This window comes from Suncus etruscus, chromosome 3, assembly GCF_024139225.1.
Source record: "Suncus etruscus isolate mSunEtr1 chromosome 3, mSunEtr1.pri.cur, whole genome shotgun sequence".
Taxonomy (NCBI): domain Eukaryota; kingdom Metazoa; phylum Chordata; class Mammalia; order Eulipotyphla; family Soricidae; genus Suncus; species Suncus etruscus.
In genome coordinates, this window is record NC_064850.1 from 131,969,258 (window position 1) to 131,986,613 (window position 17,356).

The window sequence follows — 17,356 nt, forward strand, 5'->3', positions numbered from 1 at the left end:
CTAGCTCTATGATGGTAGACAATTATTTCTGTCCCCCCTAAAATCTATTTTCCGGCAACTACATAAACATCATAAATATCTTGGTCTCTCTCCTCCTGGTTTCTTGAAAGACCTGCTTTTTGCTAAACCAAAAAACATCTCTAGCTCTTGTTTCAGAGCTCTAGCAGGGGTCTTTCTCACCTATAGGATAGTCATTTCGATATGTAGATTCTAGGCCTGGTTCCCCATTGTACTGCTCTCCTGCTCTTTGTTCTCCCTGAGGACACCTTGCATACCAGAGTTTGTGCTTATAAATGTCATCAGCTGAAAAGTAAATTTGTTTCTCGTCCCTTGGACGTGGGTCCCCATACAATTCATTTTGTGTCATCTCATTTATTTCATTTTCATATTTCATATTCGTCTGCCTGTGCTCCCGCTCTCTCCCCGTAAAAGGTTCTCAGACCCTACAAAGGTTCAGCTTAGGGACGGTAACACATCTGCAGCAAATCTGAAACCCTAGATCCCAGACATAGAACTGACACCGTTTTCTGCAACAGCACCAGAAACCAACCCCGCCACCCTGGGAAATTCGTAATTCTGCTCTGGCACCAACATGTGCAAGTTTTGATATGACATCCTGACAATGAGTAAATGCCAACAACTTGATTAAGAGCCAGTTGTCTTATCTCATCACCTAACAGTAAGATGAAATCAGAAAACACATCATCCTTTGATCTGTGCAAAAAATCAAGATCACTAAGTACAGAAGACTGACTTTGCAACCATGACTGAGCAGAATTTATCCTAGGACCAATAAGAAAGACCATAACCTAAGCTTTGGCCTATGATCTATACAATAACAAAGATCTCTAATTCCAAAGGTCTGACTGTGACAACTGTAACAAGGCAGAATTTTGGAAACATAATGAAAAACTTTATACTAGGCTTTGTCCTAGGAAAACCAAGATCATCAATTACAAAATACTGATTAAAACAACAGTGATGGAACAGAACTTCTAGAACCATAATGAAAGACGCTATTCTAGACTTCATCCTATGACTTGTGCAAATACCAAGATCTCAAGTTAGAGGCCTGATTCTATCATCTACTGATAGAACTATGTGGAAAGTTTTCTGGCACTATATTTACACACTGGGGTGTGTAAATGATTGAGTATGGAGCCTGTAGTTGTTCCCATAGCAGTATGCTTCAAGGGCCGAGAAACCCTGTATCTCTTAGGCCAAGGGAATTCCCTTCTAATCTCCCCAATATTTACTGTTCCTATGTAAAAGAAAAGAAGAAAAAGAACAAGAACAAGAACAAGAAGAGCAAGAACAAGAACTAAATTAATTTTTCTTCTTTTTTTTCTTTTTATTTCATGCTCGTTATTGTTCAGTTGTTGTCTTTATTGCTATGGTACTTTTTTTGTAGTTGCTGATTTCGAGGGTATTTTTGTTTGTTTGATTTTGTTGTTGTTTTGCATTTTTGTCTTTGTTTATGTTTCTATTTTTGTATTTGTTGTCTTTTTGTTATGTTTTTCTTCTTTTTCCCTTTCTTCTTTTAAATTGATATTTATAACCTCTAGACAGACTCCTCCCAGTTTCAGTTTGTTTGTTTTTCTTTCTTTTCTTTTATTTTTTTTTCTATTTTTTCCTCAAACAGAACCACATAACTTGAAACATCTTGTTCTCCCTCATACATTGAGGGGGAAAAATGGACGGTACCAAGGCCAAACAGTTGTATGAACACTGAGTAGAAATTAAAAAAATGATCAGACTTAAACACCAAATCCAAAGTCAACAACAACAGAATCAATACCCATTCTACAATAAACTATACACAGAAGGCATAACTTATACTAGCAGCTTGGGGGCAAAAAAGGGGATATGGGATGCATGCTGGGAACAGGGGTGGAAGGAGGACAATACTGGTAGTGGGAATGCCACTGAGCAAGACTCTGGAAACAACCAAGATGCCCTTCAACAGACAAATGGCTAAAGAAACTGTGGTACATATACACAATGGAATATTATGCAGCTGTCAGGAGAGATGAAGTCATGAAATTTTTCTATACATGGATGTACACGGAATCTATTATGCTGAGTGAAATAAGTCAGAAAAAGAGAGAAAAACGCAGAATGGTCTCACTCATCTATGGGTTTTAAGAAAAATGAAAGACATTCTTGCAATAACAATTTTCAGACACAAAAGAGAAAAGAGCTGGAAGTTCCAGCTCAACTCAGGAAGCTCACCACAAAGAATGATGAGTTTAGTTAGAGAAATAACTACATTTTGAACTGTCCTAATAATGAGAATGTATGAGGGAAATGGAAAGCCTGTCTAGAGTACAGGCAGGGGTCGGGTGGGGAGGAGGGAGATTTGGGACATTAGTGATGGGCATGGTGCACTGATGATGGGTGGTGTTCTTTACATGACTGAAACCCAAACACAATCATGTATGTAATCAAGGTGTTTAAATAAAATATATATAGATAAAAAAATCAATGTCACTATGTACCTAAAATATTATTGTGAAAGATTTGTGATTCACTTTGATCATAATAAAAATTATTTTAAAAAAACCTTTGAATCACATTATTTTTAATTTAAAGAGTATTTAGTAGATGTCAGGGGAACATCTGTGGTTGGGTCCTGAGATGAATACTGCAACAACTGTGTGCAGGGCATGCACCCAATCTACTGTATAATCTTACTGGCCCTTGTTGTTTTTCTTAAGATATTCTTTGTAAAACTGGAAGTCCATGTATATTCCTAGTATATTTTATACAATTATATTATCTATTTCTCATATTTAGAGCAAATCTAGTAACTAGGAATAAAAGGTCAGTATCCATATAATTCTCACAGCTCAGTAATAAAATTATGATAAATAAGTAATAGCCAATCTAAAAGTGAACAGAGGTATTAAACTAGTTTCTCTTGACAGAAGATAAAGATACATGAATGGTAATGAATGGCTATGGGAAAGATGTTTAACATCATTAGTCATTAGATAAATGCAAATCAAGACCACAACAAGACCCTTTTTATCTCCAAGAGGTTAAGCATAATTAAAAAGAGAAAGCAAATAATAAATGTTGTTAATGATACAGAAAAATAAAAATTTTCATGTATTCTAGATAAATGTAAAACATACAGCCATTCTAGTAATAAATAAAAATTAACTTTATGACTGAGAAATTATACTCCTATATTATATTCAAGAAAAATTAAAACAATGTTTATTCAAATGTGAGTTTTCCACCAATCATCTGCTAGAAAGCATTAATGATTACAGTTGCATAATAGGACAAAAATAAACATAAATAAACATAAATAAATCTGTTACTATATGATGTGAGTTGGAATAAAATAAATAAGGAAGTTGGGACCGAAGCAGTGGTGCAAGTGGTAACATGTCTGCCTTGCTTGCTCTAGCCTAGGACAAACTATAGTTCAATCCCCGGTGTTACATATGGTCCCCCAAGCCAGGTGTGATTTCTGAGCACATAGCCAGGAGTAACCCCTGAGTGTTACCTGGTATGACCCAAAAACCAAAATCCAAAATCCAAAAGAGAGAGAGAGAGAGAGAGAGAGAAAAGAGAGAGAAGAAAAAATAAAAAAGAGGAAAATAATATCATTTAGAACTGTCTAAAAACAATATAACTGGGAATAAACCTAACAAAGAAGGTAAAGAGACCAAAACTCTCAGCCAAAAGAGAGCAGTGTAAGTAATTATGCTTATGAACAACACAGATTTGATTTCATCCCCAGCACTGTATATGGTCCTCTGAGCTAGCTAATAATGATTCTTCATGAGCACAGAGTCAGGAGTAAGACTGCACACAGCTAGATATGACCCCTCCCAAAAATAAGCAAAAGACCTAAGCCATGAAAACTATAACACTTTTTAAAGAAATAGAAGACATGAAGAACTGTAAAGACATCAAGTTACTTATTTTTTAAATTAACATCTCATCTAAAGTATTTTACAAATTTAACACATTTCTAAAATGTCATTGGCACTTTTGAAAATATGTAACAAGTACGTATAAAATTTGTATAGTACAATAAAAATGCAAAATAATTTAAGAATTATCATGCATACAACTAGCTTAGATCCTCCACACCATATATGATCCTGAATCCACCAGAAGTGAGCCCTGAACACAAAGTCAGGATTAAGTCCTGAGCACCACCAGGTGTGACCCAGAAAATAAAAACAAATTAAATTATAAAAAGCTTTTACCTGGTAGAAGCAACCATACACCAAAATGGAGATCTAGCATCTGGGCAAAGTTTATTACTTGTCATAATTCGTTTGTTTTTAATTAATTTTTTTATTATTTTACATATACATTCAGTGCTCTACATTATGTTCATCACCATAATCAAAAATCCTCCCAGCCCTCCCCCCAATATATTCAGATCTCAGAGTTGTTCCACTATGGCGTGTCTAATCTCTTATTTTCTTCCTTTATACTCCCATATGAGCAAGATCATCTGGTGCTTGTCTTTTCCTTTTTTTTTTTTTTTTGACTCATTTTATTCAGCATAACTTCTCCAACTCTTAATGAGCTTTACTAAACTGTGACATAATTAACTTTTAAATGTCCATCAACAGTTGGATAAAAAAGCTGTGGTATACTCTGCCTTAAAAAAAAGTTGTGCATAGGAGGCCTGGGTTTAATCCCTGGCACTACATGATCCCCTGGGCAACACCAGGAACAACCCCTAAGAACAGAGACCGGATTAGATCCTAAACACTGTAGGATGTGACCCCAAACAAAAAAATATAATTAAAAATCCTTAAGGACTGGGGTAATCACAGATATTTTGATCCTGGCACTACTTGGTCCCCTATGCATAGTTACACATATACCTGGAGTTCCCTTAAGCGTCACCAGGTGTGGCCCTAATGGCCTCCAACCACCACTAGGGAATCCCTAAAGTCCCCAGCAAAACCAGATTCAAGCAACAATGCATCCTTGGACACTTGAGCCATTGAATCCAGTTGGGCAAGTGGAGTAAATGGCTCTTGGATTCCCTATACACTGCTTTGGGAGCCCTTCCTACAAATAAAAGATAAACTGTGCCCTTTAGAGACAAAATGGTATAATTTGAATTAAGTAAAGGAAACAAGAAGCTTAAAGTCCGCTATTAGATAATTTCACTTGTAAATGTATTATAATAATCAAATAGTTGTCAATTCAACAACAATACTGAGAATATAAAACTAAGGTGGTTACTAAAGGGAAGTGAAGGGATGGAAGAATGAGAAAATAATTTGCTTTGTTTTGTTTTGATCTGATTTTTTTGCCACAAGTAGTAGCACTCAATGGTTACACCTGACTCTGTGCTAAGAAATCACTCGCGGCAGGCTCGGAAGAGTCTTATGGGATGCCAGGAACTGAACTGGCATAGATTATCTAGAATACATGAAAGGCAAATAAATGCCTTACCACAGTACTATTGGTCCAACCCCACAAAAGAAGTTATTTTGATAGTAAGAGGACATTAGAACTTTAGAGGTGGGTGGGTGCCATGTATGTAGAGATATGAAAAGTTAAACCCCTGAAATTATGTAGTACGTTAAAATACAAACTGGGAATAATTTTAAATATAAATATGGAAGTTCAAAGGAACATTGTTTATAGTAGTCAAAAGTGAAAACAAAAATGCACATCAAGTAATGAGTTCTATTTATATATTATTTATAAATTAAAAATGAAATACACAAGATAAATATAAAACTGAATATATTTTGCTAAGTGAAAGAAGTGAGACACAAGATGACACATATTGTATGATTTTGGTCTACATGAAGTGTCCAAAATAGTTAAATCCATGAAACATGAAGCTTGTCAATGATTGGGCCTGGAATGAGAAATAAATGAATCAAAGATGCTAATAGGTAGAAGAATAGAAGTGTTATGGAAATAGCTGGCAATATAATGAGAATATTGTAGTACATAAAAAAACAAAACTGTAAAATTAAAAAGGTGAAAATAATAGTAGTATTTGAATCAGTTCTCAATAGAAAACAATGGTAAGAAATTAATTCCAGAGAAACACTACAAACTGGGAATGGGACAATATTTTTGTGTGTGAAAATAAAAATTGATTCTACTTAGTTTGTAGATGCAGTGCTAACAAGTATCTGAAATTTAAAAGGTATGTCAAATGGAATTGTTTACATATTTTATATAAAAATAAAATCTCAGAATCTGAAATATAATTCTTATGAAAGATAATTTGATCCTAAGGTAAAAATTGTGTTTCTCGTGAATAATTTCTAGCTCAAACAATTTTAAAATTTTAGCATGGTGAATAGGAATGAGACAGAGACAGATAAATATATAAGGAGCAAGATGTGATCAATACAGAGAAAACTGAATTGAATTGTCTGAAATATTATTGACTTTATGAATCAAATAATTACATCCAAGCCTTAAAGCCTGAGGCTTGTGTGATGAGAAAGCTTTGCTCTAGTCATGTTAACGATGGAAGAATTCTGGACTTAATTCTGGTATGTGGTGCAGACTATTTCTAGAGTCACAGATGATGAGACAAGACAATGGACTTCTAGACAAGATGATGGACTTTAGCAAAGGAACTGGAAGTACAAAAAGTTATTTTATATTTTTACGGAGGAAAAGGAAAATAGTGTATATCACTAGGCCTATCAACTCAAGCCACATATTCTAAGATCTGTTAAACACTTCACCTCATCTTAAAGAACATTATTCTAAAGTTAGCTTCAGTCAGTTTTACAGAAAAGTAGGACAAACAACTCTAAATCTGTCTGTGTAGAAAAATCAGAATTTGAAAAGTCTTTATATGTTTCATAAAATCTTTCTACACTGTTTCAGTATCTTACTAGGTGATTTTCCCTTTGCTTAGGCTACTGATTATTATTAATTCAATAATAAATATTAAAATAAAAAAATTACAAGACCATTTAAATTAAAAGGTTAAATACTTACTCAATTTTATAATGGCATATGCCTTAATATATAGAGTATTCTTATAAAGTCTGTACTGTAAAAGAGGTTTTCCTAGAACACTTAAAAAGTTTACATGATCACTATACATAACAACATTCAAATTAGACAACACAATTCTGAATGAGTTTCTAAATGTCTCAATAGCTCAGTAACAATAACTCAGTAACATATAAATTATGAGACAGTTCCTACTGCAGTGACTAACTAGGCTTTTAAGTTTGTTTAGTGCAGTGTTCTGTAAAGTCTAGAGACTCAGTATTAACTTAATTATTACTTAAATGTCTATATTGAACTCCAAAGTTAAGCATTTTTAAAGATCTATGGAAAAATAGATTAATGTACATTATAAGATAAATAGGTATGAGTTAGAAGAGCCTGCTTTACAGTTTCATTGACATAATTTTATTTATATATATGAAATGATATATGTCATATATCTTCATAATTTATATATATATAATTTATATATCATCATTATATATAATTATCAATAATTATCATTATTATAATTTCATTGGCTAAAATTATTTTGCAGCTTTTTTAATGGTTGCCTAATACATCTTTACTACAAATATTATTCATTATGAAAAGGATGTATAAATTTTAGGCATTTAGAGAATTTGCTGGTCATCAGAATGCTGTACAGAATCTTTATCACACAGCATGAATTAACTGTGACTTGTTTACAAAATTATAAGAATGAATTAGTGGGGGCCGGCGAGGTGGCGCTAGAGGTAAGGTGTCTGCCTTGCAAGTGCTAGCCAAGGATGGACTGCGGTTCGATCCCGGTGTCCCATATGGTCCCCCAAGCCAGGGGCGATTTCTGAGCGCTTAGCCAGGAGTAACCTCTGAGCATCAAATGGGTGTGGCCCAAATTAAAAAACAAAAAGAAATAAAGAATGAATTAGTGTTTTGTTTACAAAATTATAAGAATTAATTAGTGTCACTGTACTACACTTCAGGGTATTTAAAAAAAAATTCAGCCAGAACACTCACCTTGGGGAGCTATCAGGGTTTTTCCATTCTTCTGACACCAACCAACTGGCTGGACATAAGGACTATTTGCATCACACCTGCAAAGACAAGTTTCTGTTTCAGATACCTTTTTACTCACATCCAGTGAACTAACCCAAGTTTAATGATCCCTCTAGAGAGCATGAAAACATAGAAAATAAAACTCCATCGCTAAAAATACTACTTTATCACTAAAGAAAATTAGAAATAATTTAGTGTCATTATTTCATTAGCCAAATGACCAAACTACACTTATACATAAACTTCTTGAAATGTGGAAGTATATTAACGCATGTTTAAAACATGATAGACCACCAAAGAGTAAACATTTTATGAAATCTTTTTTACTTATTACCAGCCGTGGGGGAAAAAATGCTAATAGTCCAAAATGTAATAGAAAAGCCCAAATAGACTTTGTGTTTATTTCTTTTCTGCTCTCTGCCTCTTTTTTTGAAGTGGGAGGGCAACAGAACCCTACTGTTCAGGATTATTCCTGGTTCTGTGCTCAGGAGGGCATCTGGGTGATGCTTTGGGGTACATATGTGGTGCTTAGAATTCGGACCCAGGACCAGTAGAATGCAAAGTAAATCCCTTACCATAAACTACCATTCTGGTCTAGTTTTGCTTATTCAAAAGAAAAAGGAGAAAACTCTTCATGTATATGAAAAACCTCACCCAGTTATTCTGAATATACTGTGAAGAAATATTATAAAAAATTCCTGCCATAATCTCTCCCATATTTTAGGTATTTGACCAGAAACCCTTTTAACTCCAGTAATGTTAGTTTAATGTCTTCACAGTGTACATTTTTTCTGCTCCCCACGAACTTTCAATTTCTTTCCATTCTTCCCTTTTAAAAAATGTGACAAGCTAAGTTTTAACATATTTTCAGGGGAAAAAAATACTGCAAGTTCTTGACATCCTCTTCATAAAAATATCCCCTTGCAAATTAAACACAATATACTGAAGTGTTTCTAATTAGTACTATTATTTCAAAGGAGTCCTCATTGGACATCCTTCTTACAAAAATGAAGTGAAAGTTTCTTGGGCTCCTTAATTCAACTCATCATGTGGAAGAGTTCATGAAAAATCTGTCACTAAAGTCTCAATGGTCCATACTACAAGAATAGAAAAAATAGTGAAAATGCTGGAATTAAATGAAATCAAACATGAACACACAAAAATGAAAAAAAAATTGGTGTCTCACCAGTAATCATAGCTATCATCCCAATTGTCAAAATGCACTAGTAAGCGATCTTCCACAATATCTGCTATGGTTGCCACACACACCAAAGAAGGGTTCTTCCTGTCGATGGCCTCCAGCTTCATGCCAACCTGAAACTCCTTAGGCATTGGTCCATTCTAACACGGCATCAGAGGAAAAACAATCATAAAAAAGTAACAGAACACCAAACCAAAGTGAGCCATATTCAAAATTTTAAAATAGGATGTTTAGATCAAAAGTCTACAGGGTAAAAACACCCTCCAGAATCAAAACAAAAATATTTTAATATTTTAGGAAATATTCTAATCCCACTTTAAGAAATGTACATTCACAACAGAAACCCTCAAAGCTAGCTCTTATGTGGTGCTTTTCTCCTTCATGGGCTTTTACTTCCCTCAGCATCACTTTTTCTCTTTAGGTCTTCAAGAAATTTATTTCAATTTTAAAATATGATGTTTACTATGTATAGCTATATCAAATAATTTATTTTATTCTCCAGAAACATTTTTTAAAGTTTCCAAATTCCACTATTTGGAAATACCACAGGAAAAATTATGCTCTTTAATAACAAAACTCATTTACTTTGATTTGATCTGAAAATATTGGCTTTCTCAAAAATAAACTTGTATAGTAATCCATGAAAAAAATTATAGTTGGAAGCACCCAGCTAATTTTTTAAGATCAACACATATTTTCAGTATTAAAATCTACTATGGATTATAATTTACAATAATAATTGTAATGATAAAACATAGAGTATCTGTCAATTACAAGTCTGTAAGTGAATTTTTCCTAAACTGCCATACTCTAAATCTGAACTTTATTTTTCTTTGGCATATGATATTTTTATTTTTTGTTTGTTTTTTTGTTATTGTTGCTTTTGGGCCACACTCAGCAGCACTCAGGGATTACTCCAGGCTTTGCACTCAGAAATTACTCCTGGCATGGGGCTGAAACAACAGCGCAATGGTAGGGCATTTCCCTTGCAGGAGGTTGACCTCAGTAAGATCCCCGGCATCCCATATGGTCCACTAAGCTAGGATCGATTTCTGAACTCATAGCCAGGAGTAACCCCTAAGGGTCACTGGGTGTGGCCCCCCCCAAAAAAAAACAAAACAAGAAAAGTAATTACTTCTGGCAGGCTCAGGGAACCATATCGGATGCCAGGGATTGAACCCAGGTTGGCTACATGCAAGGCAAATTCCCTACCCTGCTGTGCTATCTCTCTGGCTCCGATATATTTTTATTTGTGGCTTCATTTTATTGATACTAAGGATAGAACCCAAGGCATCATACACGAGGAAATCACTTAATTATAAGCTACATCCCTAAAGATGTACATATAATAATTTAAATAATTTAAAAGCATGCCCTATGATGTTCCTATTACTCTTTTTAAATAATTGTACTTATTGTTTTAAAAATGTACATGATACAATTTTTTATATTACTAATTTTTATTTTGACCAAAGTGGATTACAAATCATTCATAGTAGTATTTCAGGTACATAGTGACATTGAGTCAGGGGCATTCCCACCACCAATGTTACAATTTTAGAAGACATTCTACATCTAAAACTCTCATGACACTACAATATGGGCAACTGTATAATATCTATTTCAAAACAAGAACTCTATAGCCTCAAGAATCTCTTAAGTGTTCTACAGAGTAACACACCCAGTAGGTAGAAGGTCAACCCCTGAAGAGCAGGGCTTCTTGAATCCTTTCCCTGGTGTATGGGCCACAGAGTGGCTCAGAGCAGGTGACAGCAATGACTGATGCTCATTCTCTCCAGCAGAAACATTATACTACTGTGGATATAGATAGCATAAGGAGAATCCACAACCCAACTCCTCTAAACACCTTGCATTTTTGTAACATGTTCTTCTTACCTTTCCCTAAATGCAAATAGATTGGTTACTAGGCTGGACACTCAATATACCTGAGGTATCAGTTTCAAAACATCAAAAATAAATCAATCTGATCAATTTATTAAAGGAAAAATTTAAATACCAGCATTTTAACAGGCATAGTAAATTTTAGTAAGCTTTAGTTTTAATTTTCTCCAACTACCTGAAGCATCTAATTGTGTATGTAAAATACAATAAAATATCCTCACAGGAAGCTAACGAATTAAGTGAGAAAAATCACAAGAAGGTAAATTTTATATACAACAGAATATATGTTTTTTAAGAATTTAAGCTCTGGGAAACTCTGATTTACTGAAGGTGGAAAAATACTTACAGTACTTCTGTTTCTGAATAATTTCTTGGGAGCATTTTGCAATTTGCAGGCCTTCAAATAATTCATCCAAACAAATTTATCTTTTCTATAGCCTAAAACAAAAAAATAATTTATTCAAAATAAACACAAGGTGCAACCATGTGCATATTAAACATTATTCTTGATCTTATTCACTGTTCTATCATAAACAAAAATACTTTAGAAGAACACTAAAGATTTAAAATAAAATCTCGGAACAGTTTCAGTGGCGTTTAATACATAAATCAAATGCTGTTGCATGTGATTCTCTACCATAACACATCATTCCCTACATATTTCCTTTACTAATAAAGGGACTGTATGCTAGTGGCCTGGTGGAAAGTCCCATCTTCACAAACTGAGCCAAGACAAAAGTTCTGTAGTGTGCTGTCACTCCTGAAGAAGCCAAGTTACCTAGATCATCATAGGTCCAGATGGCACCACAATCTAGGATAGCCAGGCTCTTGGCATGAACAGCAGAATACTATTCACATTCTAAAGGCCATGTGGGAGACACAGCTTTGGGCTCCCAATACAGGCTTCCTATTTTAAAAATGCCTTTTCCTGGCCAGAGAGATAGTAAATAATTGCAGGTGCTCATCACTTGGTTTGATCCCCAGCACTACATATGGTCCTCCAAGCACAGTAAGCAGTAAGGCATGCATATCATTCCCTGGTATGCTTCCAAAACTTATACATTAAGAGCTAAAATTTCCTTTTCCACCCATTCAGGTGCTCTAAGTGGCTGCACAACACTGATCCACATAAGAGTCTCAACTCCATCATCTGACTGTGAACTCCATTTAGAATGAAAATTAGAAAACCTTGCAAAGCTTTCAAGATGGATCATCTCCACTCCTTTTCCTACCTCTTGCTTGTGATTCTATTGTCCAATCACATCCATTTCATGAGTCATTCCTGGCAACAGCACTCTCTAAGCCTGAGGATCATATTATTGATTTTCTCTCTTTCCGGGAAGCCATATGGTTTTCTCTCATTCACATATGTGTCCCCTGTCAACATCTTAGGCCTTTCCTCCCCACAGTGTGAAAGAGTGTACCCTGATATTACTCCAACTCATTGCCACTCTACACTGTAATCATAATATAAAGATACTATTTTCTCTCCTGTAGAATAAAAGCCACACAACTCTCTCTCTCTCTCTCTCTTCTCTCTCTCTCACGAAATTTATTTACCACAATAATTTCAGTAACTACAAATAGTATGGGCTCTAAAAAATACACATTAATAAACAATTCTGTTATCAGCTTCCATACAACAAGCTAAACACAGAGGGGACTACCTATACTAGCAGCTTAGGGGCAAAAAAGGGAGATATGGGATGCATGCTGGGAACAGGGGTGGAGGGAGGACAACATTGGTGGTGGAAATGCTTCTGATTCAATGTCACAATGTACCTAAAATATTACTGTGAAAGATTTGTATCCACTTTGGTTAAGATAAAAATTATTTTTTTAAAAAAATCTAAGAACCTTTTATTCTTTTTTTTATTATGAGACAAATATGCAAAGAAAGAGGACAAGGTAAAGTTACAGTGGGAAGACAATCTCCCCAAAACAGAATTCAACAAATTCCCTTGCTGACACCTTAATTTTGAACTTTTAGCCAAAGAACATTAAGAAAAATAAAACAGAACCCATGCACAATTACTTTGTCCTTCAAGTCCCCAGATTGTAGTACATTATAACATTTCTCAGCAGTACACAAAGCAATCTAAAGCCACAAAATTTATGTAACTCCTTTAAGGTGTTAATGCTCCTTTGAGGGCATAGTATTTTTTTTTTACAGATCCATGCACATGCATATTAGTTTAAGTTAACCTCAAAAGTTTAAGTGGTATTTTTTTAAGGATTAGAGTCAAGGGAGTACAGCAGAAACAGTGTTAGAGTGGCAATTGTAGTTTGCATAGGCCCAGCAAAATATGGGGGACATAAAAAGGAAAAGGCTTGGCCTAAATACAAGGAGACCCTACCCCTGAAGTTTTCTAAGAACCTTTTATTTATTTATTTTTGGCTGAACTGGAGGACGTGAAGAGAGGGATGTGGGTTTTTCCCAAGAATTACCTAAGGGGTTCAGGGCTATGTGGCTTACATGGCTCACTTTCGGTTCCTGGGACTCACGGATATTGGGGAACATCAGAGTTACACCCATCAGGAGGACAGTTACGCCTGGTAGTGCTTAAAAGAGCCCATATGATGCTTAGTTAATCCTGATTAAACTCAGAGACTCACTTGGAGAAATCTCCCTGACACTAAATTCAAAAAAATGTTAACAAACTCTGCCTTTAGTCTTCGTTACAGATGACAAATGATGCCCAGAACTGGTCAGTAAGAAAAGAATAACTAAAAGCTGGCTTCAAAAGTGACCACAGTCATCTAATTCAAGAAGAATATCTTATATAGACATTTGTTGTACAAGGAAACAGATACAATGTCACCACAATTGATTAAATCTTCACTTCACAGGCACACAAAAATTTTTTTAAAAAGGCTTCAGTTACATTTGCCAATGGCAGGCTTCTATGGTAGGTAACAAAAGAGATTTTTAATTCCCATCATAATTAAATAAAGAGAAATTGATTTCAACTTTCATGATTTCATATTTTGCATGATTTCTATTTGAAACAAATTACATAGTATAAATCAATTTCAATACCTAATGGCATATTTTAACTATGATTAAAATTTAGGTTTTATTTTCTATATTTATAAGGTTTGATAAATATTGTGCAATACTGATTTATTACTTGGGGCTAGAGCAATAGTGCAGCAATAAGGCAGCTTGCCTTGCCTGTGCTAGCCTAGGACAAACCAGAGTTCAATCCCCTGGCATCCCATAAGGTCCTTCAAGAGAGGAGCAATTTCTGAGTGCATAGCCAGGAATAATGCCTGAGCATCACAGGAGTGGCCCAAAAAAACAAAACAAAACAAAAAAAAGATTTATAACTGATCTAAACTCTTTAAAGGATATTTGGCATTAAAGTTCTTGATATTTTCATTTAGATATATCAGTTTATTTTAAGAAATGCATCTTTGTAGTCTTACTGCATTTTTTGAGGCAAACTATCCCTTTAAAAATCAATTCACACACGTGCGCACTGCAAGTATTAAGAGTATTCCTTATCCTTATGTTATGTTTTGCGTATCCAGAAAGTCCATTTTGTATTCTGCCCATTCCCACAGCCCTACAAAGCTCATTTTTACTCCTTAGTTCTCTCACCACCATGCCCAAACATCACTAACCCACACTACTCTTTTTAACTTCAGTACTGCTCAATCCTAATCACAGACCAAAGCCGTGTATTGTGTGTAACAACCCCAAATTGTTTCAAGAGACATAAAATGGACACCTATTTTTTCCGAATATTTTGTGTTTTTTTTCTCTGACAGCTATAAGTCTTACTAAATGTTCTCTTATACAGTGACAATTCTAACCACTTTTTATCTCCTCTTTATGAGCTGTTCAACAAGGAATTTTGGTGAAAGAGTCCCCAAATTTAATGCTTATGATTGAACCATGTCATGGGGATTGTTGGACTTGCTCTTATGGCCCCCATATGCGCCAATAATGCCACTTGGCATTGCTCCTTTTTTGCATAGGCACATTAAAATGGGAAAATACTATACATACAGATAAGATCCTATCTAATAGCGATTGGAACACACAAATCTTGTAGTGCAAAGGGACCTTACACCCTGAACATTGACGTAATGACCTGGCACAGGCCTCAGAAGAAAGGGCATTTTCCATTCACCCCTGAACCAGGGAAGCCATCCACGAAACATCCAGGTTTGTCTATAACATCACCTGGAAGCAATCCTCTACCACAGAAGACCCTACCATTGCTCAGACATCGACCTGCTCAAAAGAGACTTCCCTTAACACTGAGAAGACTTAACAACAGTGACTTGCTTACAGGACAGGGCTCCCTGCATTGCCCTTTAATTGTGAGGTGAAATGAGAGGACGCTCCACGTCCTGACTTCAATGTAGGATATGCAGACTCCAGAAATGGAATTCCAGAAATTCCAAAAATTTAATACAGAAACATGATACCAAAAACAGAGACTGTGTGAAAAATAAAAGCATGTTGGCACTACAGACAATGTCTTGGATTGGACGATCTAGCTTGCCTGGAGTCTAGAGTTGGTCTTATACCAGGAAACTTCAAGGGGTATGGTCTCTTTGTATTTAAGCCAAGGTTATTCCTTTCCATGCCCCTCATATTTTGGTGGGCCTACGCAAACAACAATTGCCATCCTAACACCATTTTTACTATGCTCCTTTGACTCTAATCCTTAAAAAAAAAAAAACACTTAAAATTTGAGGTTAACTTAAGCTAATATGCATGTACATGGAAAAGTAAAAAATACTATGCCTCTAATGTTTAAGGAGTTAAGTAAGTTTTATGGCTTTAGATTGCCTTGTGTGCTGTTAAGAAATATTATAATGTATTACAATCTGGGAACTTGAGGGACAAAGTAATTGTACATGGATTCTGTTTTATTTATCTTAATGTTCTTTGGCTGAAAGTTCAAAGTTAAGATATCAGCAAGGGGACTTCTTTTGAGAATTGTGTTATGGGTGATTGTCCTTCCACTGTAACTTTACCTTGTCCTCTTTCTTTGCATATTTGTTCTCATAATTAAAAATAAAAAATTAAAAAAAAATCAATTCACACACATGGAGCTAGAGCAATAGCACAGTAGTAGGGCATTTGCCTTGCACTGGTCTGACCCAAGATGGACCTACATTTGATTTTTGGCGTCCCACATGGTCCCCAAGCCAGGAGCGATTTCTGAGCACATAGCCAGGAGTAATCCCCAAAACCAATAAATAAATAAATAAATAAATAAATAAATAAATAAATAAATAAATAAATAAATGAATAAATAGATAAATAAATAAATTCACACTAAGTTCTCTCATTAGTATTGCAAAAAATGTTGCTAAACCAAACTCTCCTTCCAAAGTAGCTTACCCTTAGGAATGTGCAGCTCATGTTTGGTCTTTTCACACCACCCTATAGGATGAATGTCAGGGGAACCTGCATTGGTCCAAAAATCGTAGCGGCTTAAATAACCATCAAAATGAAGTCTTAGCCGATAACCACACACCTGAAAAATAGAATATTTGCAATCACTCACTGAGTATTGTATATTTAAAATCAAGATTTTACCAATGCCACCAATGTTATGAATCAAACCTTCCTTCAAAATCTATATCAGAAAAATAATAATAAATGAAAAAATCTTATTAAAACAGATATGTCAAGTATGCAGCTATTTTTCCTGTAAAAAATCTTCTTTGTGCCTTTCCAGGGAATCTGGGGTTAATCTGAAGTTTCAATATCTATCAAATATTCCTTTCATAAATACTATCTCCTGTCTGAACTAGATTCATATCCCAAGACATTGTATAGAAAGTACAGAGTGAACCCAAAAGCTGCATTGCCTTCTTTCAACTAAAACTCAAATCTTTGTGAGCATCCAGTATCAATAAAGAAAAAATCAAGAGTCCTGAAAAATGGGAACTTAAACATGCTAGAAAACTACATTAACTTTAATAGTTACAATTAATTATGTTTTGATAACTTTTAACATTTCATTATATAAATTTTATTTTTAAACTGCATTTAATAAACTATAAAATAAATTCCCTAATTTTCATCAACAGCTTATCACAGTGTATTTATCATAAAATGCATGTATAAGAAGTGAATTCACATCACTAGATGTTTTCACATGTATTGCTCATTAGTTTAGCTAAAACTTGAATAAAATGTACAGTGGATGGTATAATGACCTGGCTTAGACTCCAATGGATTGAACATTGACCATTGACCCC

The 17,356-nt window shown here is 34.8% G+C and overlaps 1 protein-coding gene across 1 annotated transcript in view; it reads right to left on the minus strand.

Annotated features, from left to right (window-relative positions):
- Positions 1 to 17,356, minus strand: part of L3MBTL4 (L3MBTL histone methyl-lysine binding protein 4) — a 330,693-nt gene that overhangs the window by 287,401 nt on the left and 25,936 nt on the right. The window contains exons 3-6 of the mRNA XM_049770889.1: positions 16,491 to 16,626; positions 11,472 to 11,563; positions 9,209 to 9,363; positions 7,984 to 8,060 (exon numbers count right to left, since the gene is read on the minus strand). Of these exons, the coding sequence (XP_049626846.1) occupies positions 7,984 to 8,060; positions 9,209 to 9,363; positions 11,472 to 11,563; positions 16,491 to 16,626 (460 nt within the window). The remainder of the gene's footprint in view (positions 1 to 7,983; positions 8,061 to 9,208; positions 9,364 to 11,471; positions 11,564 to 16,490; positions 16,627 to 17,356) is intronic.